Source organism: Mastomys coucha, unplaced genomic scaffold (genome assembly GCF_008632895.1).
Source record: "Mastomys coucha isolate ucsf_1 unplaced genomic scaffold, UCSF_Mcou_1 pScaffold1, whole genome shotgun sequence".
Lineage (NCBI taxonomy): Eukaryota > Metazoa > Chordata > Mammalia > Rodentia > Muridae > Mastomys > Mastomys coucha.
In genome coordinates, this window is record NW_022196891.1 from 78,663,510 (window position 1) to 78,689,809 (window position 26,300).

The 26,300-nt window shown below is 40.7% G+C and overlaps 1 protein-coding gene across 8 annotated transcripts in view; it reads left to right on the forward strand.

The window, feature by feature from the left end:
* Positions 1–26,300, forward strand: part of Dnah14 (dynein axonemal heavy chain 14) — a 230,250-nt gene that overhangs the window by 100,893 nt on the left and 103,057 nt on the right. For all 8 annotated transcript variants that reach the window (XR_004109335.1, XM_031336881.1, XM_031336892.1 and 5 more), the window contains 8 exons: positions 5,215–5,304; positions 7,895–8,029; positions 11,092–11,304; positions 12,593–12,686; positions 14,850–15,058; positions 16,967–17,219; positions 23,326–23,395; positions 25,184–25,422. Coding sequence is in view for 7 of the 8 variants with exons in the window: in XM_031336881.1 (XP_031192741.1) it covers positions 5,215–5,304; positions 7,895–8,029; positions 11,092–11,304; positions 12,593–12,686; positions 14,850–15,058; positions 16,967–17,219; positions 23,326–23,395; positions 25,184–25,422 (1,303 nt within the window). In the remaining variant the exon portion in view is untranslated. The remainder of the gene's footprint in view (positions 1–5,214; positions 5,305–7,894; positions 8,030–11,091; positions 11,305–12,592; positions 12,687–14,849; positions 15,059–16,966; positions 17,220–23,325; positions 23,396–25,183; positions 25,423–26,300) is intronic.

A 26,300-nucleotide genomic window follows, 5' to 3' on the forward strand; every position in this document is an offset into this window, starting at 1 on the left:
CTGAAGCTCCCTTCTCTGTGATAACTCCAGCCTGTGTCAAGTTGGCACACAAAACCAGCCGGTACAGAGGGGGAATCTGTGTGGGTTTAAATACAGTGGCTCTTTCTGAAGTACTTTACTTGTGGGGAGTAGATCACAGGATTTGAGGATAAAAGCACTTTGCAGGCATGTTTTCCCTCCCAGGGGGGTGGAAGGAGCTTTAAGCACACTGTGACTGATGGAAAAAAAATGATAGTGGGGTGCTGTGTGCTGAGTTCTCCTAAGTGATGACGCTGGATTTCCCTATAATAGCAGAGAGGACTCCCTATTCTTTGGAGAATTTAACTGTTTTGTCTGTGTGTATTTGCTGCATTCTGGGTGTTTCCACAAGGCTTCCCAAGTTGCCCCCCTAAGATGTGTGTGATTGAACAAGCAAAGCCGGTGTTCAGCTGGCATTGCCTTAAATACAAAATCAAAATTATTTTGACAAAAACTGGCTCCTCCATCTGGCAGCCAGGTCACCCCTCCACCATAGCCTGTGCTTCCTGCCCCTGCTGTCCCTGACAGCTCTTTCTGCCTCTGCTGGCTCCTATCTCAGCCTTGCAGACTCTAACGTGACTTGAGAGGGGTTTTGTTTTGTTTAATTTTGGTTTTTCTTAGTTATTTCAGGAAGTTCAATATAAGCAGCTTTATAAATAGCTGCTCCTATATCAGTAGGATATGTAATCAACTTGACAAAAATGCACAGGTTACATACTATGTTCTAGCACATATGAAGCATGTGGTGAACATGACCAGAGATAACGCAGGATCACAAGAATTTCTTGAAAACCTTTCAAAGTGAATATATGATTATAATTGTTCCATAATAGCCTGAAAATAAGTTTGTCTTAATTGCTGTGGGTTTCCTTAGGGACAGCATCGTTGAACTCGACAAACGCTCGCATTTCACTCGTGCTTTGGAATGGATCAGTATGGATTTAATTCTTTCAACTCGATGCTTTTGAGATTGTGCCCATTTCGTATTTCCCTGTGGTAGACCTTTTTTTTTTTCCTAGACCACCTAACCATCCGATCCAACACATTATTGTTTTCTTAATGAACCAGCCTTTGATTTAATCTACCTTCTGCTTCCAAATGCCTTGCTATCTCTTTCAAAGTTTGAAATATTTTTCTGTCTTCTTCTGTGGTGTCCATCTTTTGGGGTAGGTTTTATATAGGTAGGTTCATTTAGTTTTCTTTTTTACTAATGAAAGTCTGTAAGAGTAGAATTCCTTCCAAGCAAATGCTTTTCCCGTGTTTATTGAGGTGGCAGACAGCATGGCTTTGATCCCTTGTTCTATTCATGTGAGGACACTCAGTGCATGTGCAGCATGAATCTTCATGTCCAGCATGAATCACAACAGGTCCCCATGGGACATCTTTTGAAGGTGCTGTTTGGTCTCATTACTTAGTATTTTATTCAGGGCTTTTGCAGCCATATTCCTTAAGTATAATGATCTTTCATCTTCCTTTGTCAAAATGGTTTAAACATCAATATATTGCTGGCCCCAAACAAGGAATCTGGAAGAGTTCTTTCCCTTGACAATTTAAAAGAAGCATTTGAGAAGAATTAGTGTTAATTCTTTAAATGCTTGATAGATTTCAGCGGTGGACCATCTGGTTCCGGGCTTTGCTTTAATGGAAAACATTTTATTATTGATTCATTCTCATCCTTTATTTTTATGGGTTTCCTTGGGCATCTAATTACTCAGTCATGGTAAGTTGTATATGTTTAGAAATTTGTTCACTTCTGTTTTTCTTATTTGTTGGCATGCAGTTGCTTATAATTTTATCTAATGGTCTTTTTATGGTTGCATCTGTCATAATGTCCCCGTTTTGGTCTCTATTTTTATTTATATGAGTTTTCTCATTTCTGAATCTAGCTACAGTTTTTATTGTTGTTGTTTTACTTTATAGCTCAGTTGAGAAAGTGCTTGCCTTGTAAGTCTGAAAACCTGGGTTTGCTCCTCCTCAGTCACATAGGAGTCTGGGCATGGGGGCACACATTTAAAATCCATTGCTGGAGAGGAGGAGACAGGAGGCCCCCAAGACTCCCTGGCCAGGCAGGAGAGCCTACTTAGCGCTAGCCAATGCCAGATCTCTCCTGCCTTCCATAAGAGCATGCACACGTGAACACATGCACCATCACACGTGTCCTCATGTTCATGTTCTGATTTAAAACTCAGAGTGTCTATCATTTGTATTTTTAATCTTTATTTTTACTTATTTCTGCATTTATTTAATAGTCTTTTTTCTTACTGCTAATTTGGAATTTCAGTTATGCTTGGTTTTGGTTTGTTTGTTTTTCTTTAATTCCTTAAGGAACAATATTAAGTTATTTATTTAAAATCTTCTCTTAAAAATTGTTTTTTATTTTCATGTGTTTGAGTATTTTGCCTACATATATTTCTATGAACCATGTGCATGCCTGGTGTCTGCAGCGGCCAGAAGAGAGTGGCAGATCCCCTGGAACTGGAATTACAGACCATTGTGAGCCACCATGTGGGTGCTGGGAATCGAACCCAGGTCCTCTGCAAGGGCAGCAAGTGCTCTTAACCACTGAGCCATCTCTCCAGCTCCTGAAGTCTCTGTTTTTTTGGTGGGGGGTGATCACTCCTATAGACTTCTCTGCATTGTACCTTTGCTCTATTTACATGTTTTGGGGAGTGCTGTGTTGCTCTTACCATTTGTCTGAATAAATTTTATAATTTCTGGGCTAGCGAGATGATTCAGCAGAAGAGGTGCTTGTGATCGAGCCTAACAACTTGAGTTAGATCCCCTGATCCTACCAGTGAAAGGAGAGAACCGACTCCTGAAAGTTACTGTCTGACTTTTACACATGCACATGCACAGAGACATAGACACACACATACATAGATGCACACGCACACACATACACACGCATGCACACATGCACACGCGCACACACATACACGCACACGCACGCACGCACCCACACATGCACGCGCACATGCACGCGCACACACATGCACAGAGATATAAACACACACATACATAGATACACACACGCGCACACACGCGCACACACATGCATGCACGCACATGCACGTGAGCACACGCATGCACACACGTGCATACGAGCACACACGCGCACACACATACACGCGCACACACGCATATGCACACACAAGCGTGCACATACACATGCATGCGTGCGCGCACACGCACACACACACACACACACACACACACACACACGCACACACACGCACACATGCACACAGAGGGCTCTTGCCTGCACACGACCCCTGGGTTCTTCCGGAGCCTGTTGTTCTTGTATTTGTCTCGTATCCAACGTGTCTCTTGTTGCTGCTTTCTAATTTTATGCTGTTGTGGTCAAGATGACATTTGATGTGGTTTCCATGTCTTCTGTTGTCATTTGTTGGTGCCTGTTTTGTGGCCAGCTCTAAGGTGCATATGGCCAGTTCTCCGTGTGCTGCTGAGGAGAGCATGCATTCGCAGCTGCTGCTGTGGTCTTTGAATATTGCTAGGACTTTTGGCTCATGTGGTTTAATTCTGGCATTTCTTTTGCATCTGGGTATTTCTGCATGCTGCTGAAAGCGGTGCGTGTTTACAGTGCTCTCCTGTTGCTGTGTTGGAGTGGACCTCTCCCTTGAAGCCAATCAGTACTTACCCTACAGCTTTAGGGACACCAGTCCTAGCTACAGATACCTCTCTGCCTATTGTACAACTTGGCCCAATTGGCCTTTTATCATACATGACTACTCTTTTGGATAGCTTTTCTAGCTTTTAACTCAAAGTCTGTTTTATCTTGTGTAAATCAGACTAGTCCTCTTATCTTTTGAACTCCACTTTTAAATTTTCTTCTCTCCCTCTTCCTCTCTTCCCCCATTTCTTTCAAACTCCCTCCGAAGAATATCACATACTAGTCTTGAATAACTTAAAACACGATTACAGATTTATTCAAAAGCAATCTAATGTAAGAACTCTGTCAAGATACGTAGCCAGAAGAGATGAGTTGTCCAGACATCTCTGGATGACTGTAGCTGTGTGACGCATTGTCCATCCCATTGAGTCTGATTCTGACTGTATGACTTCATTCCTGGACCCAGATCAGCGTCCTAAGGACTGAACGGCTGGAGGGAGGCTGGGCATCTTAGGTGACGGTCTCATCCAGCCCTGCTGGCGAGGTTCTTTTAAACACTCAATGGTTGCCTCTGTTGTCTTGTCTAGGAGCTGCCTTTCTACTGTGTACTCCTGTGCGATGTCTCCTGCATCTAATGTGTCCTTTCTCATTATAGAGATGCAAGAAGTGGGGAGTGGCTGGGAGACAACGCGACCCTTGTCCCCACCTACGGATAAACCCTCCTTCAGAGGGAAACATAGTTTCCTCGCACTTTTTGTTTTGTTTTGTTGGGTTTTTTTTTTTGGTTTTAGGGTTTGTACATCATATAGTCTTATCAGTTTTATTTATTATCTTAGAATATTCTGATTGAAACATTAATCATTACAAAATCAAAAACTCCTGTAGTGGTGATTAGAATCACAAAAAGACACAAAACCCTTTTATATTTCATTTTAATGTAGGGTGAATGAATATTTGTAGCTACTCTTTAAGATATAGTTTTAATTAAAATGTAAGTACATCAGCACTTCCAGCCTTCTTCCACTCAGCCCCTCCTCTGTCGCACCCCACTCCCCTTAGGCTGATGGCCTCTTTGATTATTCTTGTTAACAATAAATGCACCGACATGCAAACACAACACACCGGGCCCACTTCTATTCTTTTGTGCTTATGATTTTGTATACTAGTAAATATGAAAGTGAGGACTCTTAGTTTGAGGCAGGGCTTATGAATTTGCTACCTACCAAAGTTCAATGAAGATAAAATTTTCTGTGTGTTGTATATTTCTGGTGAGAAAAAAATGGTAGTTTTCCTTATTCTCAATGGCAGAAGTTGATGAACATAAAAGGGGACACTCTGGTAAACTACAATAATTAATAAGTAGCTAAGAGGTTCTAAAGAATGCGATTTAAGGGTTTGGGCTAGGTGTGGGGCACAGTGGTCGGCTGTTAGGCTAGTCTGTGCAAGGCCCTGGGTTCTATCCCCAAGACTGCAAAAGGTAAATAAATGGATGGATACATAAATGATAGATAGATAGATACTCGGGTTGTAATACATTTTGAATTAATATATTCATGTCTTTTCAGAAAGCAATATCTGTCGCAACAGAACAATTGGGCTTTCAGCATTGGCCGTCTCAGAAAGAAAAGGTCATGCAGTTTTATCAACAGCTTCAGGTGAGAACACAGGAGGGACAGGAGAGAGCAGCCATGACACAGTGGCATATTAGAGTTTTCCTAAACTTCGCATCTCACCTTAGTCAGACACTGAATTGATATTTTTATTTTGGTTAGATATTGAATTGATATTTTTACTTTTATTCAATAATGTATACTTGTCAGAGCCCTACAAATGTAGTCTAGACTAGCCTGTATCCTGTGCGACCCCATCTTGAAACTTCCTGTTCTGCTTGGCCATGAATGCCTGTTGTGGAGTTTCACCAAAAAGTGCATGCCCCTGGTTCCTTGCAAGATGCTGTCTCTTTAAATACTTTTAGCCATTTGAGTTTTATGTGAATTGCCAGATTATAGAATGTACACATTTTTCATGTGGTTGTTTATCTTTTTCTTAGAAAATATATGTGGGTTTCTTTTTACTGTGTATTTTGCACTATAATGATTTTGCCCCTTTCTCCATCTCTATGCATGTACCACACTGTTTTTAATATCACTGTGGCTCATGGAGTTAACATGTCCCTAGTTGATATTGGCAGAGGAACTAGATTCTGAGGTTGGAGACAAAGAACCATTTATTACAACAGTAGCAGGAGCCAGACTAGCGTCATATGTTCCTCCCTAAGATGTAATCCCAGAGCGACACAGTGACTAGGTAGCTGCAGGATACGGGGACTAGGTAACTGTGTGACGAGGGCCTTGAGTTTGGTGCACCCAGCCCCTGGTTAAAAGAATACCAGCATCAAAAGTTCCCAACCTTTGTTTCCGAAGGAGACTTTTTAAATACACATTCCGGGTACCAAAGTTACTAAACTGGGGTATAGTTCAGTGGTGGAGTGAGTGAGTGAGTGTTTAGGAGGAGACCCTACAGTCAATACCCAGAAATTTTACCCCCACCCCCAATCTATTTTATATTCTTAAAAACATAAGCCAGCAATAGCTCTGCTCCAACAACATGCAGAAATAACCCATAAAGTACTTTCCACAAGTACATCCACCTCTCATTTATACGCTCTCTTAGCTTCTGAATGTCCCCAAGAGTACAATACTGTATTGACCACTAATTAATCTTGCTGACAGGACCCGTAACCCAGATAGATTCATCTTACCTTGTATGGGACTTAGACTTCTGTCACGAGAGCACTGAACAACCGGGCGAGGCTGACCTGAGTGACAGCCCCGGTCATGAATACTCTACCTGATGTTCTAGTCCAAATTGCTACACAAATCCCATAGTCCACCCAAGTCCACCTTGGAGCACCAAGGGAGAATCCCTCCAAGTGTCTGAGTTGACGCCTCCACTTGATCTTTGAAGCATTAATCCAGGTGTGCACAGGTTTTTACACCAACCCATAAGGAGAGGCTAGTACAGGTCCGTGAGCCGCTCTCAGGGAAAGCTGGGTGTTTTAGGAGACAAGGCCACTCCTGCACCTGGCTTCTAGACAGGAAATGTAGACCTAAAGGTGTGCGGGTTTGTCTACTTGGAAAGTGAGGTCTCCTGTTTGTTTTAGGGGGAGGGTTGTTTGCTTGATTGATTTTTACAGTTGTAATCTTTCTTAAATGTGAACCCTGCCAAGTTCACGTTGAGGACTGGTAAAGGTGGCAGTGCCTAGTGTTGGTCTCCGTCAGTGCTAATACACTCACTGCTGCTCTTTGGGACCACCAGTATGGATGGTCGGTCCAGCTTCATCTTTTTTCTGTGCATCAGAAGATGTTAGTCACCTGACCCATGATTGACCGCGGAAACAGAAAGTGAGCGCTAGAGTACATGGGCACATGAGCAATCTAGTCCTTGTGTCCCTCCTCCCTCCCCTCTTCCTCCTCCTCCTCTTCCTCCTCCTCCCCCTCCTCCTCCTCCTCCTCCTCCTCCTCCTCTTCTCCTGTTTTTTTCTGTGTTTGTGTGGTACTGAGGATTGAACTAAGGATTCTAGGCAAGCATTTTACCACAGACTACCTCCACTTATAAGATCCTTAAGTACATCATAGGAGCCCCTCCCCCAAATGTCAGTACTAAAACCAAGAAAACGTATTGTAAGCTATGAATGAAAAAAAAAAAAGATCAGTATTCTACTTTGAGCAATTGGTGCATACAAAAAAGCATTAAGTTTGGAAAGAAAGAAAAGTAAGGTTATTCTGTGTTGAGACGCTTATGAGCCATCGGGTTGGAAGCAGTTGGTGAAAGCAGAGATGGAGAGAATGCAGGCATTGGAGAGAATTGAGAAGCCAGGTCACACTTACAGCTGAGTTGACAAGATGAAAGGGGAAGCAATGGAGAAGGAGCAACGAGGACGAGGACGACTGAGGGGAAGTCTAGCACGGAAAGAAAACAAGGGAGAGGAAAGTCACGGGCCAGTAGTTCAGAAAGCTGCGAGGGGACTGTGGGACAGCAACAGGAAGTGCGCAGCACCAGGAATTAGAAGGGTTTCTTTGGTAAGATTTCCTCCATCCAGCCTTAGTCTGTACGGTAAAGGCAGAGGTCGGACCACAGTGGCTCCAACAGTCATGAGGAAAGAGTGGGCGGCACAAGCGCGGGTGTCTGTGTAGAGAAGGTTACAGAAGTGCTCAGGACGCTCATCTGTGCCTTTCCTTTAAGGCTTGTGTTGGCGTGATTCTAGTGGGTCCAACCGGCGGAGGGAAGACCACAGTCAGGAAAATTTTAGAGAAAGCACTGATAACATTGCCGGTTACTTCTGCCTTACCCGTTAAAGAAAGGCAGTCTGACTCTAAGGTAAATATCTACTAAATAAGACATTTTCCATCTAGACTTAAGTATATATATATCTATTCTTTCTGTGAACTACTTGTTCGAGTTATTGCTAAAAGTTTTGTAGTAAGAAATCTTTGTAGTTGAGAATTTTGAAATTTCGATATCAAACTTGTGATGAGGGGTGTAAAATACAATTGTTGATTGTATATTTTATACTTGGCTACTTTTATTGAATTGATTTATTAAGTTCCAATTGCTTCCTGAGTATTAATTCACCTTCAAGTGACAATAATATACCTCTTCTCCAATATTTATATGATTTTATTGTTATTAAATTAATTAAAACCCTCTAAGAGAGTGTCAACTATAGTTCTTATCCCTTATTTTGTCTGAGATGCATTTAATATTTCAAGATGATGTTATCTTTATCCCTAGTAATTTATTCTTTTTTGTAAAATTTTTTTCTAGAAATTTTTTTCATCACATTTTTAAGTTTCTGTTCCCCAAAGCTTTGCACTTTTGATGATTGGATTGTTAGAGTTTGGGAGGGACTGGAGAGATGGCTCCACAGTTAAGGGCATACTGGCTGCTTGCTCTTCCAAAGGTCCCGTGCTCCTTTCGCAGAACCCACATGGCAGCTCCCAACTGTCTGTAACTAACATTCCACAGAATCTGATGCCCTTTTCTGGCTTCTATAGCACAAGCATGCATGCAATGTACAGGCGCACATGCAGGCAGAACGCCCATGCACGTAAACCAAAATTAAATCTTAAAACTAAAAGTGTTAGTCTTTGTCTTTTAGCTGATTGGTGTAATATGCTGTGTTTTGACAAATTTATTACCATTAAGTAATAGTAGGTAAATATTAACTGTCTATGGATTCTCAGGAAGCCCCTATATACATTTTTTAATGCAATATAAAATAAAATACTCCACTAAATTATGTGAACTTCAATTATTTGAAGATTTAACTGTTGGTAGTATATAATGACATCTTAGAAAGCTAGCTTCATAGTTATGTGAATTTTTTTCTGTTGCTATAAAAATCTTGCCTCAGAACTACTCTATAAATTCCTCTTCTAAACAGACCTCAGTGAGTTCTTAAGCAGTAATTGTCATTGATGAGAGGTAAACTATTAAACAGCAAGACCAGGTGGAATCACTCCAGGAAGCAATCCACACAAGCTGCTCTGACCTTGTTTGTACACACACATACACATACACACACACACATGCATGCACACACATGCTCATGCACACATGCACACAGACATGCACGTGCACACATGCACACAGACATGCACATACACACACACTCATGCATGCATATACACATGCACATACACACACACAGACACACATACACATACATACACGTACACACATGCATTCACACACACACACAAACACACACACTCGTGCACACACACATGCACACACATACTCATGCACGTGTGCACACACAAAATATAGTAAAAAGAAGTTAAACATGTACTATATAGGGTTATTAAACTGGTATCTGTGAATGTTTTAAAGGTATAGGATCAATTTGGGGAATAGAATTCTAGGTGAAAATGTAAGTATAGAAGTTGAGGTTTACACAGCAGTATAACAATTACTTGAAAATTCGTGTATTCCATTACTGAAAGTGAATTGCTGTCTCAAGTACTAGTATAAATCTGTCAGTGTTCACGTAGTCTGAGTCTCTGTTATTTGGCTTGTATATTTATATATTCTGAAACTTATTCTTTTATTAATATGTAGTATTTTTGCCTCTTCTACAAATTTTTTTTTAACCCCAAGTATTTTAGTACAGATGCCAAGCACTCTTTTTGGTCATGATATATGTCATATCTTACCATCTTCTTGCTTTGAAATAATTATTTGAAGATAGGTTTGCCTCATTTTTAAAATGACTCACACTCTTATTTTTAGGATTAAAATGAACCTTTTGTATGCAGACTATGTTTAGAGCATGCTTTCGCTGTTTATCTGTTGTGCTAGTCTCACCCTTTTGAGTAGTAAATTTAACCCATTTACATTTAAAACAATTACTCAGCGCTTGTGCTGGTTTTTTCCCTCCCATCACTTTCCTTTTGTTCCTCAGTCTTGTACTTCTTTACCTACTTTTTGAGTTCCTCCCACTGCCCCCTACTGTATCCTTTCGATCTCCTCTTCATCTTCTTTTCTGTATTTTTTTTTAAGTTTTTTTCTTAATGGTTACCTTGAAGTTACACTTAATATCTACTATGAACCCCCTAAAACCTATGTGCTGAATCCCTGAACCACAGTGCCTCAGACTGAATTTGAGACAAGCTCTTTACAGAGTTAAAGTTGAAATGACGCTCTGGGGGAAGGCCCTAATCTAATACAAATGGTGTTCTCCCACCTTGATCTTCTAGAAGTATAGATAAAAATTAGTTTAAGTCACCTAGTCTTTTTTTTTTTTAAAGAAGCCCTACTAATTAATATGTAATACTAAGTACCAGTCCTGTGGATTGATACCATCTTAGCTCCAATGGCATGTTAGTTCTGGTCTTATCCCCTGAACCACACCCAGCTGTGTACATGTATGTTACATGTGATTCTCATACTCCCTCTGTATATACTTCTGGGTTTTTTTAATTAGATATTTTCTTTATTTACATTTCAAATGTTCTCCCCTTTCCTGGTTTCCCCTCCTAAATTCCCTGATTCCCGCCACTCTTGCCTTGTATTATGTGAAGCTGTGTGTTTCGGGCAGTATGGCTGCCCCTTACCCTATTCAAATCTGAAGGAGATGAAGCAGAGAGTAGTTCAGGTGGAGCATGAGCAAGTTACAATTTTGTAGATAAGATCTAAATAGACTGAAAACCTACCCTGCTTCCCCACCTCTCCACATGCCACATCCCAATCAGAGCCTGTGCTCTGTAGCAGAACTCAGTGAGACACCCTGTTCATTACTACCTTTATAGAGATGGGTTTTTTTATGTGAAAGATTTTTCCCCCAAACCCATTGGCAACAACAGTGTAAAAAAATAAGTAATTGTACAAGAACGTATTCCTTTTAAAACAGCACTGGATCTCTCGTTCCTTGCCCCCAGTCTACAGGGAAAAAAGGAAAAGTTGATGTTTATGTTTTGAATCCAAAATGTATCACTCTTAGTGAACTGTATGGACAGCTGAATGTTAATACCATGGAATGGAGCGATGGGTTACTATCAGCCGCAATTCGAAATTATGTCCATATGAGCACATCAGATTATTCCAAGAAAGAAGGTGGCTTTGGAATGTCAGGGATCACAGACCTATCTAATGTAAGTTTACTATGGGGTTTAGCGTTTTCCCTTGACTAATATAGGCTGTTGCATAGCTCAAACTATTTATTAAGACATAATTAGCCACCTTTTAGTATAAGAGAAAGAAGTGTTACAACCAGTTTTAAAATATAAGTTATTAAAAATAGAGATTACACGGTTGAGTTTTTAAGTGGTCAGTAAACCATAGGATGAAGTTGAAGATAATTGTGCTGAAAGAAATGCAAAGAGAATTAGACCTACAATAAGAGAACAGGTTGGTAACTAAGCATCATTAAAGGACCTTACAAAGAAAGAAATGAACAGTGGGTGAATATAAGGGCCAAACAAAGAACGTTTTGTTCTTATAACTAATAAGTGGTGTTATTGGTAATTCTCAGTAGGTAAGCTATAAGCAAAAGGTGATATTTGAAAGCAAAGGGTTAGCAAAGATAGAAAGTAGTGGTCTCCATTTGCTAGCTCACAAACTAATATACAAATGTAATTTAGAACAATTTTGAGAATATAATCATATCTCAGTATTCATGAGTTTCACCTCTGTAGATTCACCCCAAAATAGATCCAATCTATTTGGAAATGAAATTGTGTCTATTCTAAGTGTGCACACACATTTTCTTATCACTGTTTCTCAAACAGTCTAACAACACCATGTCTAACCTTTAAGCTGTGTTAGGCTGAGTAATCAAGACACAAAGTTGTATAGGTTGTATATAAATAATATCCTATTTTACATAAGCATTCTTCTGATTTGGCATTCTCAGGGGCTTCTTAGAAAGTTTCCCTTAGATGACAAGGGCTGACTGAACATGTTGAGCTTTCTACACGATACAATATACTCCTTGGCTTTAAGAATCAGTTCCTGTGTTCTTCCTGCCAGCATGCCTGCCAGCGTGCCTGCCAGGGTGCCAGTGAGCTCCTGTAGGTGTGGGGTAGGCTGTACCGTGTGCCACAGGTCCAGCTGGTACAGTTCCTCTATGCTGTTCCTTTCCTGGTTTTGGTCGTATATTGGTGAGAGTCCCTTGCTATTAGTACTTTAGAATCCGTCAGCCTTTAAGTCTCTCAATATTTGTTCTGTATACCTGATGCTCCGATCCTGGGTTTCATAATGTCTAGATTGTCTACAGTTATTTGCTAAATTCACCTTTTTGCTTTGCATTTACTGTGAGGCTTATGAAAACATTTCTAAATTATAAAAGCCTATATTAAAATGATAGTTACTCAATAGTGACAATGAAGACAGAAAATGCTAGCACAATGCTACATCTTGATTATCCATTGTATAATTTAGATTTTCCAAGTTGGTTTCTCTACGATAGCAGATATGGATAACAACATTTTTATGACAGAACTAGAAAAAAGTTTTAAAACTCCAGAAACTCATGGTAAGTATTATTATCAAATTCAGTATAACCTAATTTTTGTATTTGAATTTGAAGTAAATTTTGAGCCAGCATGAACAGTATTTATGTCTATACATTTTGACTGGCAATAGTTTCATTCTTGCACAATTTACTTCTTCCTGTGTGTTTGCTTAAAATCTCTTACAGTGTGTATACATCTTCTTATGATATATAGCCACTGGAGCTTAAGTAGACTTTCAGTTTATAAATAATTGGGACTAAACTGGTATTAATGATAGAAATAATAATATGAGAAGCAGCAGGGGCAGCCTCCTGCCTCCAAGTGGCAATGCGAAACCATCCGTGCACTGCCAGCTAAATCACAGAACACTAGCAGATTCATGTCTAACGCACAGAGTGGGGGTAACATAGGCTCTGCTCCACAGCTGCTGCCACTCAACTGAAGGAGCCTCGGCCTCCCTCTCCTGCCCCAGACTAAGCCTCACAGCAGCTCTTCTATCAGCAGTATGTTTGCCATCCAAACTCGAAAAAGGACTTTTACTGATGCATGTAATTTCCTGGAGTTTGGGATAAAATGTTAAGGAAGGTACAATGGTTGGATATAGCTAGTTAATAGTATACTTATAGTTCATAGTATAACTAGTTATACAAGGTTGTAGGGTAATTGATAGGAAAGATATTTCAATCAGATAGAGCCCATCTTGCCAGAAGAGGCTTTCTGGATCCTACCTCTGCTCTCTGGTTCATCGGGAATACTTGAAGTGTCTTCTGGGTGCTTAGCTGTGTGTAGTGACCTCTCTCCTCCCGGCTGGTAGGCATTCTAACATTATCAAACATGGCAGAGAGCATGGCATGCAGTGCTGTGTTCTGAATGTTTGCATCTTGTTCCCTAGAGTATGTATATATTAAAATCCTAGCCCTCAAGCTAATGATTTTAGAACACAGGGTCTCGGGGAAGCCAGCCAGCCAGGAGGGATGTGCCCTACTGAGTAGGATCAAGGCCCTCTCATGAGATGCATTCTGTGCCTACTGATGGAATTAGATTCCTTGTAAAAGGGACTCAAGGGAAAGTCTTCCATCATGTGACCACACAGCAGGAGGAAGGTTCCCTCTTTGAACCAAGGAGCTGTCTCTAACCAAACAATCTGCCAGGGCCTAGCCTTCAGCCTTCAGGGCTGTGAAGAATACACAGCCCTGTGTGCTGTTTATAAGCTGCCTGGTCAACGACATTGAGTTACAGCAGCACAGAGACTGCAATGATGGAGTGGATGGGTTCTGAGGATGATAGGGTTTAAACTGCCTACTTCGTTCTTTGATTTTCCTTTGACATTTTCTAGGAACAGCATGCCTAAAAAAGTATTCCCGAGTAGAAGATGCAAATTCACAGGCAGTAGTATTGAAAAAATATGGAACTATTTGTCTTTCTCCTATCTAGATTTTAAGGATTAATTTTGCATTCCATCAACCTAAGAATGTCTATCTAGAAAGGGCTTAAAGCAATTTCAAGTATATAGTATATTTTATTGGCAGTTAATGAATATTGAAGATATTCATGTGTGTGTGTGTGTGTGTGTGTGTGTGTGTGTGTGTGGCCTCTTTTATACGGGCATTAATCCCACTCATGAAAGTTGAGCATGTCCAGCACAGGCTCCAGTGTAACATAAGCACTCGTCCTAGTGTCTCCTGGGACAGTGTTCTCAGCTTAGAGAATACTTGCTGAGGGAGGCTGAGGTGTGGATCAGGAGGTAAAATACTTGCCACACATGCATGGGACTAGACTCAAGATCCCTGGAACCTAATTAGGAAGCCATGCGTACATGAATGTACAATCTCAAGACGCAGGAGGCAAAGATAGGAGACCTGCGGGGCAAACTGGCAATTTCAGGCCAGCCAGAAATTACCAAGTGTGAGACCCTGGCTCCATGAATAAAAGGGGAGACTTCTTGAGGAAGACACCTGACATCAACTCCAACCTTCCACACACATGTATGCCTACAGGTGCACATACATACCCTCACACATGCATGCACATGCAAATGTGTATATACACACATGTGCATATATGTATCATACATCTATGCACAAAAGGAACTATTTTCTAACAAAAATAAAAAGCTTTCAAGAGTGTCATAAAAAGAAGTCTGAGCTTAGTCTTAGCTACATTAAAAACGTTTTTCTTCCTAGATTTTGATTGGCAATGGATTGTTTTAGACGGCCCAGTTGACATTGCATGGATAGAAAACCTAAACACTGTGCTTGATGAAACTAGAACCCTGTGCCTGGCGAACAGCGAAAGGATTAGCCTGACTAACAAGATCAGAATTGTTTTTGAGGTGGACTCTCTCTTTAACTGCACCCCCTCTATCGTCACCCGGTGTGCTGTGGTGTACATGGTAAGTTTTCAGACCTGGTCCTTGGCAGAGGAATGTTGAGGAGAGCGACTACTCCTATTAATTGTGTTTTAGTTGTACTTCTAGTCCCAGCTGAGTGACCCCAAAGCTTCATAATCCAGATGTGATGCTGTCACTAATGCTACACTGGGGAGCTTGAGCATCAGTATTTCAGACGAGCACATCAAGCTATGCATATGAATTATTTTGCCAGCAAAGGAAAGATTGCCCTGAAGCCTTTTTCACTGTATGACTCTCAGAATTTGGGAAGAACATATCCAAGATGTGAAAACCTCTTTTATTTCTCCAGATGATGGGATGTGATGAGAGCCACACCCAAGCTGTACAAATGCATGGCTCGGGCTGAGCCCAGAGAGTTTCTGTCTTTGTTTTAACTATCCCTAGACCTAGGCCTGGAAAGTCTCTAGCCTGTGTACAATCTAATCTAGGCCTAGAATGTTTTCAGCCTGAAACTTACTGCTGAACAAGCTCACCCTTTCCAGTTCTTTCTGAACTCTGGCTGGCTGGTTCAACTCAGCTGTTTTGGCTCAAACTCCTCTCCAAGCTGATTCAAACCGGCTTCTCTAGGCTTCTCACTGAATTGCTCTGCTTGGCCTCAGACTAACTCTGACAATTTGTTCTAACCTTCTGGCTCCTCCTTATTCTCTGGCTTCAGCAGCCTCTGCTGACCTGCACTGCATGAACTGCACAAACTGAACAGAGCTCACAAATGAACTCATCTGTACTCAACTGCATTGCACAAACTACACTGACTGAACTGACTTGTAGCCATGGGCTTTTCTACCTACACCTCAGTTCCCAAAATAATGACTCTGAGACTTAGTTTTATACATATATATATATATATATATATATATATATATACACACATATATATATATATATGAATAAATGGCTAGCCATAAATTAGGGCTTGTTCTCCAACTACTTAACTTAAATAACCAGTTTATTCTATGAGTGCCACATGGCTGGTTACCTCTCCTCAGTTTCATGCATCTGTCTCCTCAGAGTTCCAGACAAATCTCGCCCATGCCTGAGCCTATCCCAGACTTCTCTCCCTACTAGAACTACTCTCTCTTATTTCCTGCATCGGTATGTTAGCCAAATCAGCTTTGTATTAACAGGTAATGCTTCCTCCATACTGTACACTAAAGATTCTCTCCATACTGATTCAGTTGAAGTCCAGTGCAGTCCCTGAACTGCCCTCCTTTCCTCACTCACTCTGAGCTGATCTTAAGTCGCCTCTCTTTCCTATCTGTTCTCCTGAGATTTGGGCATATCCTAGTTCTGACTCATTCTGTCGAATCTTTCTCTGATTCATCACTTTGTCTGCCCCTCAGTTAGATGTCACTTTCAAACATGACTTCATCCTTTTACAAACTAACTCTATCTTCATTGTTTGGGATTAAAGGATATGCCCTATTAAGGGCATGTCTGTATTCCAGCCAGATCATACAGTAATCCAGGGTATGTCTGCATTCCACCCAGATCGTATAAACCTAGACCAAGGCAGTGGTATGGAAGTAGAAAACATAACCCCAAAAATTTTATACATGAAATTCATTAGCAGCTATAATTAGCTCTCTAATCCACTTAATTTGGGATTTCAATTAGAACGAGAGCTGAGGCCCCCTCCACTGGCCTTTCCCTTACAGCTAATACACCGCCAGCACATCTCCTGGCTCAGATCCCCAGGGTTTGTTTTCTTTTTAAACCATAATTAAAACTCTGATATCATTACAAAAATTGTGATTTTGTTAGCTCATTGTTGTTGTTGTTGTTTTAGCTTTAAATAATACCAAATCTAACCACAGGTAGGTAATGAAGTAAAAAAATAATAATGCTGCATTTTTATTTACATAAGATTTTTCTTTTGCTTCTTATTCCTAGGACCCCGTTGATCTGGGATGGGAGCCTTACATGAAATCATGGCTTCAGAAAAGTTCAAAAAGTATAAGTCAACAAGGAATGCAGTGTCTTGAAATGATGATTAATAGAAGTGTTGCAGACGGGATGAAATTTCTAAAGAAACATAGAAAGTTTCTACCGTACCCCATACAGGACGTGACAGTTGTCATGACGCTATGCAGGATTCTAGACGCCTATTTTGAATTCATGCATATAAAAGAAGAAAGTCCAAAAAGTGAGTTTTCCCTAAGTCTCATTGATGAAACATGTCTTCACTCTTCAGTGGCAGCTTGTCTCTTTCTAGTAGGTTTTATGAAAGAAAAGTGAAGGTAGGAATTGTATAGTCTCTCCATCTGCTTGAGGTGACAGCCAGCCTATACACAGAACAAGCTAAAACTCTTAAGAGGTGTACACCAACAGGGGTAGATTAATAATATGCATGTTGAAATTGATATAAGTGAGTATAAAGACCCTTAGAAGACCCTGATTAAGCAAGAATGCTTTGTTGTGTTTTAAGGATTCTTCACATTAGCAAGTGTCTACATCTACTGTGATCACGCAGAGGCAAAAGAGAAAGGGATTTCACGTTGCCTTTTCTTGTCAGCCTTTCAGACTGAGTAATTTCTGTTGACTTATGATTCAGCTTATTATGCCTCTATTCCATACAGTTTGCTGTGAGACCATAAATACAAATATGATCTCTGCTATTATCATTGCTTACATTTCTGTTCTACTAGATTATAGCATATATATATATACATATATATATATACATAGCATATATGTATATATATGCTGAAATTTAGCATTTTGAGAATATAATACACTGTGCTCCTCTGTTTGTGAAGGGTTGCATTCAGATAAATCCACTATGACTTAAGAACATTTTAAGTTAAATATTAACACACACAAGCTATTACTGTGACTCAAGTGTTAGGGCTTTTGTTCCAAGTTAACTGGAGAGAGTAGGTCACTAGGTACCAGAACTTGTGGCATCTTGATTCTGGCACCTTCCCCTCTTACTCTTTCTCCTTGCTGTTCACGGTGAGGCGAACCTTCTCTATATTCTCACCTCCATGATGTTCTAGCTCTCCAAGGTCCAGAAGCAGCTGAGCCACCCACTATGAACCAAAATGTATGAAACTACGAGCCAAAAAACGAATCCTTCCTCCTCAATATTATTCATGCTAGGCATTTTGTCACAGAGACAGGAAAAGTGACTAACAGAAAAATGGTGCCAGCAGTGTGGGTTCATTACTGTTGCTAAACCTGACTGTGTGGTCTTAAGCCTATATACCTGTCTTTGCAGAATGTAAATAATTGGAGACATTAGACTATAGAAGCCCTAAAATGTAAACAGAGCTTAATGAATAGTTCATGTGGGACCTAAGACCAGAATACCCACAGGATGTGGACAGTGAAGGCCAAGCTCATACAGTTTCAAGTTTAAATGAGGCCTCAATTGGGAACTGGACTAGAGTGCATTCATACTGCATTCAAACAGAAAATCTGTTTGCATTTTGTCTATTGTCTGAGACTGGATAAGGCTGAATTTAAACATTTATACTATTTAATTCAGCATGGAAAGTTCTGAGACAGCCTAACATTGGGGTGCTGACATTGTTACTGCTCGCTGCTCCTAGCCAGGTTTATAGTAAGAATAGGGAACAAAAAGCAGAGCAGAAAAGACTTGGGGTTATCAGGTTTATCAAGAAGCCAATTTAAATCTGGGATCTAACAGGCCTGTTTTCTGGAATTAGTTCAGTTTAAAAAAAGCTAGCCACTTTGCATTTGGACAATAGAGAAGAAGCCTTGAGGACACTGTGGGACTTGGTTGGACCCAGACCAGTTTTAGGGTCAAGGGTCTGAGAGAGTAAACTCATTTTAAAGACTTTCCCTTGAAATGACAATACCTCCAGAGTACCAGGCTTCTATGAAGGCCTGCCTAGAAAGTCATTTCCCTTGGATTTCTTTCACGGTGCTCAAGCACCCAGAGGCTACTGCAACTTAAGTCCAGGTGGCCTTTAGCCTGAGCTAGCGGTAGACCCTGTTGTTGCATATGTGATTCTGGTTTTGCAGGACTATAAAATGCAAAATTATGAGATCAAGGACAATTCCACACAGATTTTAAAGGAATGCCTGGGAGGCCAAATGGTCTGTGTCAGGTCAGTATTTGTATAGGCAGCTCCTGAGAGGTCAGTGAGTGGAGCTGTGAAGTGAAACCTAATCCTCAGTGGAAACCCCAGGATTCGAGAGATGCCAAGAGTAGGAAATCTGCTGGAGGAGCTGCAAACAGTGAACATACGAGGTCCAAGAGAGAGGCCATGTAGGCTCCAAAGTAACAAGGTGACAGGGACAAGCCTGCCCAGGACCACTGAAGCCCAGATCAAGGCAGCAGTGTGCTGAATGCTGACTTGGCCCCACAGTTTATGATTCATGCCAGGGATTCCAGTCTTGATTTCTTCTGACCTCTCCTTGCTATATAGGTCCTTCAGTTCCTCCAAAGTGGAGTAAGAGTGTTTAGTCTTTGCCATTGTCTGTAAGAAATGAGTCACATGTGTTATTGCACAGCTGTATTGACAGCTAGTTTGGACTTGATTTTTAAACAATACTGGATCTGTTAAGACTGTGGGGACTCCTGCAGTTTGCCTGACGGCACTGTGCATTCTGAGATGGACATAAGCCTACTGGAGGCCAGAGGATGGAATATAATATAAGTTTGAATGTGAACTGTATCTCCTAAATGTTCATGTTTGGGGATTGTGGTTATGGATAGGTTAGGAGAAGGCACCCAACAAGAAGGGGTAGGCTATTACATGCAGGTACTTGGAGAGTGGTAGCCCTGGCTCATGTCCCATTCCACCCTCTGCTCTGCTTCCCATCCACAATAAGGTCCACAATTTCCTCCTCCTCCACACACTCCCCCCTGCCATGATACTCTGCCTCACCATGGGGCCAGCATCAACACAGCTCAGAGCTGTGAGCTAAAACCTCCCAAACTGTGAGCACACGTAAGTCTTTTCTCCCTGAGGGTAGTGATGTCATGGATTCTGTGGATGAGATGGTCTAGTTTTGCCTAGCTCATCAAACACACTCAACTACTAACATTAACCTATTGTTGACAAAATTACCTGACCTGCTGCCTATTTTGTACAGTATGTTTTTATTTAGATAGAATTGAAAGTGACACACAGTGGTGGTATGGGGTGTATATTATATGAAGAATAAGTCTCTCAAAGACAGATATTCTCTGAATTAGTTTTAAAACAAGAATCTAGTGATTTATTCCTCACAGAAGTATCCTAAAAGCAAAAGATGCAGAAGTAGCAGACAATAAACAGTTGACAGTAATATCATCAAGTTAAATGTAGTGACTTATGATCCTCAAAATTCAGCTCACAAAAATATAAATATGAGATATTAAAATATATGCCCAAGTGGAAACTGATATTGAAATTCTTGTAATACCATTCTGCATGATAGCCAGAAAGTGGAACCAACCCATTGCCTCTTGTCTGATAAACATGTAGAAAAAATATAGTATACTCCTACAATATTGAAAACATTCTATGAAGGAAGCTGGTCACGAAAGGCCACACGTTAACTGGGCATAGTGGTATCTACCATACCCAGTCCTTGGGAAATAGAAGGAGGAAGATTCATGTCTCCAACAAAGTCTGGAGCCATGGTGCCAGTGGTAGAGCCCTTGCCTGGTATGCACAAGGCCCTCCCCAGGCTCAGTACTTGTCTGGGTCTGAGTCATTTGGAGTTCAATGAGTTCTGTGATAGCAAACAGGCTGATACAGTGTGCACACTGAAACAGTCATGGCTCGGGCCACCCTCCCTAGCTGGAGTTTTGTTGCAGCTGCACCCGTTGCATGGGTTTCCAAAGACACCTATGGGATGTACAAAGGAGCTAGGGCTGGCCCAAGGCAGCTCACCCAAGGTACCAGAGGAGAGTCCAGTAGTTGTCAAAGTGAGTCTCCTTAGCCCCAGCATTTATGTTCATTCATAGGAAAACATACAGCAGAAGGATGCTCGCAATAACTTAGTATTCATGTTAATACTGTCTTTAACAGAATTTCATAGCACTTTCAGGAATGTTCTACTCCTGCCTAGCACCCTGGAGTGAGGTTGCTCTCCCTAATCTGTGTTGAGCTGAGCCACCATTAGCAGCCATGTTTATAAGTCCTAGGCAGAGGGAACGCTACCCCTGGTCCCCTGGAATGTCTTCTGGGGTCATTTTCCTTGCCTATCTTTAAGGCAGAGTTGGGCTGCTAACATCACAGTCACTCACCTGGAAGAACTGGTCACCAGATGTTTCCACCCTGTCTTGGGGGAATGCTGAGTGTCCCTAGTCTGGAGACACTGAAGTGTCCCCCTCCTGGGAGCATTTAAAGTTCAGAGCGGGGGCTTAGAAATGAGAATGGCTGAGTTCCAAATATAATGAAACAAGCAACCTGGACTCTTAAAGTAAAGGCATCTGAAAAATGTCGGTCCATAATTTAAAACAATTCCCTTAATCTTCTTAGGAATAGATTCCTAATGAATGGCTTAGTGCTGGCATTCTGCCAATCAGATAATGCAAACCAGATAGAGTCAGTAGACCTTCTGATAGTGATGAAGATTAATAGAGGTCCAGAGTGGCCTTCAACTTCCTGAAACCAGGAGAATACAGCCAAAGAGGAACAAAAATGATTCTCAGAAAATGAAGATTATCTACACACACATACATAGACACACACATGTGCGCATGCGCGCGCGCACACACCACACACACACACACACACACACACACACACACACGAATGCAATAATGTACCACAAGCTTGAAAAATGAGAGAGCAGGAGTTGAAGGAGTCTCTTGTTTCCACACTTGATCTAGATGTCAAGGCCACAGCCTATAGACTGAAGAGGCACCTGGGACAGACTAGTCACACCAGGCTTTCTCCACAGGGGACAACAGCCATTTTCTTCCATTGGTTATGCTAAGAGGGGTGCTCAGAGTGACTCTTTGTCTTGTTTTGTGATGGAGTCTCATGTAGCCCAGGCTAACCTTGAACTTCTAACCAGGATAACCTTGTACCTATACCTCCTGAATGTGGAATGACACTCTTAGCCACCTCATACAGTTTTATGGTTAAAAAATGTGGCTTTTGAAGAAGGAAGGTAAATGATAAAAGAGCAACTATAACTGGTGTGTTCACTTTTTCTCATAAAATTGGAACCAAAATTATATACTGAGTTTAAGGCATTGAAAAATTAGTTTCCCTCTAAACTCCCTTTTCTCCTCATCTAGTCCCCCAGTGGCTACTCCACTGAAGAAAATGACACCCCCTCCTACAGCAACCCTTAACAGTTGGTAGTTCCTCATGAAAAGGTGGGGCCTGTGGCCACTTTCATACTGTTGATAGACATTAGTGGCTAGAATGTACCAGACTATAAAGTTTAAAAGAAGGCAGTTGAAGTAATAATCGAGTAAGGGTTTTTTTGGTTTTTTTGGTTTTTTTTCTTTTTTCGAGACAGGGTTTCTCTGTGTAGCCCTGGCTGTCCTGGAACTCACTCTGTAGACCAGGCTGGCCTCGAACTCAGAAATCCACCTGTCTTTGCCTCCCGAGTGCTGAGATTAAAGGCATGTGCCACCACCGCCCGGTGAGTAAAGTATTTGTAAAGCTATTTAGCAACACATGCTGAAAATACTGGTAAATTTTCCTTGGTGTTGCTATTCTAGGAACTTTTATAATTGGAGAAGTATACTAAGGTTTATGCACAAGGAGTTTTATACATAGCAGAACTATTTATAGTCATAAAGACAATCTGAATTCCTGATTGACTTAATAAATATGCTGCATTGAAATCATATTTCACATGTTGTGGAGTGACATAAAAAAAAAAAAAAACAGCCTTAAAAATCAAAATGCAGGTTAACTTTTACCTAAGTTTGCCTTTTTAAATACATTGTGTGCTTTGTTATTCCACAAGTGATATGACAATATTTTAATAGTTGAGGGGAGTGAAACTCTGCATAGTCATTTTTTTCTGTATGTTTTTCTGTGATTTAAGATATTCTAAAAGGGGTACAATTTGTCTTAATACGAAGACCACAAATATTAGAAAAATGTACGGTAAAGAATGAGTTGTGCTTGACTCTGCTTTTTTCTGTCACATGGATGTCTTGTACAAATGGAGTGAGGAAGAGAGACAAGGACATTCTGCCCAGGCACTGCAACTCAAGGCTCCTGTGGCAGTTCACAGCTAGACAGTGTTACAAGTTCAGTGTCATCGTCGTAAATTAGCCTATGGTCTGTTGTCAGTTACACAAAAAACCTATTGTTTCTAAGGTCATGAAGAAACGGATGACCAGTTCCCTACAGAGACAAAGGTGAAAGTCAAGTTCAAGGAGGAAAAGAGGTGAGTGTCACCTTAGCAGCGAATGTGCGAAGGACCCCCAAGGGTGCCTGGGCTCATTGTCAGGAAATCATGTTTTGTGGTCTCATAATATTAAAGTCTACATTATTTTAACCCAACCGAGAGTCCTCTGAATAACTAATACAAGATAGCTGAACCAGTTATAAAGTTTTAAAGCTTTGTCTCACTGATAGACTAGGATGTTAATATGATGTGCTCGTGACACATTGGAACTATGAAATTATTCCTTCTGTGCCTCTTCTAGATGGCCTTTGCTGAGTCCACAGTCTAAATCCATTAACCTGCAGGGGCCTCTGCAGCCTCTACGGCCAGCAGGGTGACAGTGTACAGGAGGCAAAGAGACAGTCACTTCAACAAGACCACATAGCCAAGAGTCTGACCACATGTGATTTATTTTAGACATACTTAAGCACAGCACGGTTTGGTGAAAACTTTTATGGTAATATTTAACCCAGACCTATGTGTACAATAAAACAACCATAAATCCCTTTAAGGAACAAAATAAGCTAAATAAAGATTGGCTGTGACTGCATCGGAACTTTCTGTAAAGTACATGGGACACCTTCCACAAAGATAGGTTCTGTAGCTTGGCTCCATGTGACATCTCCCATAAAGATAGGTTTTATAGACTGAGGAAATCAAACTTATGATAGGGTCTTAAGAAGTATCTGGTGTGGTGTGGTCTCTACCACACTTAGCACAAAGGTCACCAGGCTGGAACACATGTCTGCTCCTAGCCTTCTGGATGGCATGTTGCATCCCTTCCCTTGAAGCAACAACCCCGTGTACTTATCTGTGAGCCTCCTACATTAGCCCGGGCTTCCTCCTTGGGTCTTACTCATCTCCTCATGCTTTTCTCATTCTTTCCTAGCCTGTGAAAAACGGCATCATGTCCACTTCCCTCAGAGTGACTGATAAATAAGTAAACATTTAACAAATATTTGCTAAATTGCACATAGCAGGATGTTTCAGATAGAATTATGCAAACGTGCTTTATGTTGAGAGTTGCTAATGAATTTCCATCTGATCTATTTCAGTTTTCATAATTTGTAAATAATTATAGGATAATAGTAAAGCAATGCATGATGTTAGAAATTAGGCCCAAACTTCTTGTTTAATCCTATCATAGCCAATCCTGTCACCACAAAATCAATGTTTCCTCCAGACTCCGTGAGGAGTCTGAATTAACCTCAGACAGAAACAGTCTCCTCAGAGTCTGACTGCGTGATGTTAGCCATGTTGAGCTAAGCCAACCTTAACACTTGCTAAGAGAGATACAAAGTGAATCACTGTTTACTGATCCCTTTCACAAAATGCAGAATTATCAAATCTTCTCCCTCTTAACAAGTAAACTTTCAACTAAAATTAAAAAGGGTTACATATAGATACCAAGTAAAATGATGTGCATATGTAAAACATGTATACTTACTAAATGAAATACTAAACATGGTACCAAGAATCTATCATTATAAAGATACATGTACATATATCAAATGCAATTATGCATTGAAGTTATATTATAAATTTGTCAACATGTTACCAAAGGCAGATATGAAACAAGGTTAGGTAGGAATGTCTTATACATATGCTACCTTAAAAATAAACCCAGTAACTAATTTATGTGACTATGATCAGAGGAAACATTATATACTAGATAGAAGATTTTATACCAATACTTTATTTCAATTTTTAATAATAAAATTTCGGTAAGATATTGATCAACTATCCAACTACTTGACAAAGCTTTTGATGGCCGCCTTTCTGTCATAGCTACCACAAGGATGAGAGGGTGTGGTTCCTGGACAGAAGCCCTGAGAAGCTCCCAATGATGATTCGGAAAATATTTGTTTTCGCATTCACATGGGCATTTGGAGGGATTTTAAAGCGCGAAGACCAGCATGAAGAAGACGTGCTATTCCAGTCAAACTTTGAACATAGCTCCTTAGTAGAAGTAAACTATAATTTTGACAACTTTGTTCGTGAAGTATTTGAAGACGATCCAGAAAGAGGTCAGTGGACTGGCTTACCTACTGATTATAAACTAATTTTTGCTAAACTGTAAAATCTCAGTTATACACAGAATCTCAAAATGATGGGAAGTGTGCTCAGTAGGTAAAGGGTGTTAAGTTCTTTGTGGCTAGAAATATCAAAAGGCTTCAGATTAGCCAGGAAAACATATAAATCAGTATAATTGAAACAAACAGAATGCTGAAATAAATTACTAAGTGTATGTGATATAAATACAAAACAAGGCAGAGGAGCAGCAAAGTAAAATAGAAGCCAAAGAATTAAAGAAGATTGAAAAACACTGTGTTTAAAATAATAGCAACCTGCCAGGGCCAAAGAGATGGATCAGAGAATTTGCTGTGCAACCATAAGTACCTGAGTTGGAATCCCCAGCACCCAGTAAAAAAAAAAGCACCCAGGCATGGCTGTATGTGTCTGTAACCCCAGTATTGCGATATGGAGATGGAACCATTCTGAGACCAACAGGCCTAACCAAATGGTAAATTTATGGTTCAAGGAATCAGGGAGAGTCACGCTGTCTCAAGACAGAATGGTAGGGCATGACAGAAGACACTTGATATTCTATTCTGGCCTCTCCCATGTGCCCACAGTGCATGTATGCACACACATGTGTATCACACACAGGACTCACAAACCAATTTTATGAATTTAACATCATAGTTTTACCAACAAAGTCTGTAAGGATTCCGAGTCAAACCCAACAACACTGAAATCATAGTAATGTGAGGTGTTGTGACTCATGTCTATAATCCCAGTGCTTGAGAGGTGGAAGCAGGAAGAGCAGGAATTCAAGGTTATCCTCCTTGAGGATGTAACCAGCTGGAAGTCAAGCCTGGACTACATAAGACCTTGTCTCAAA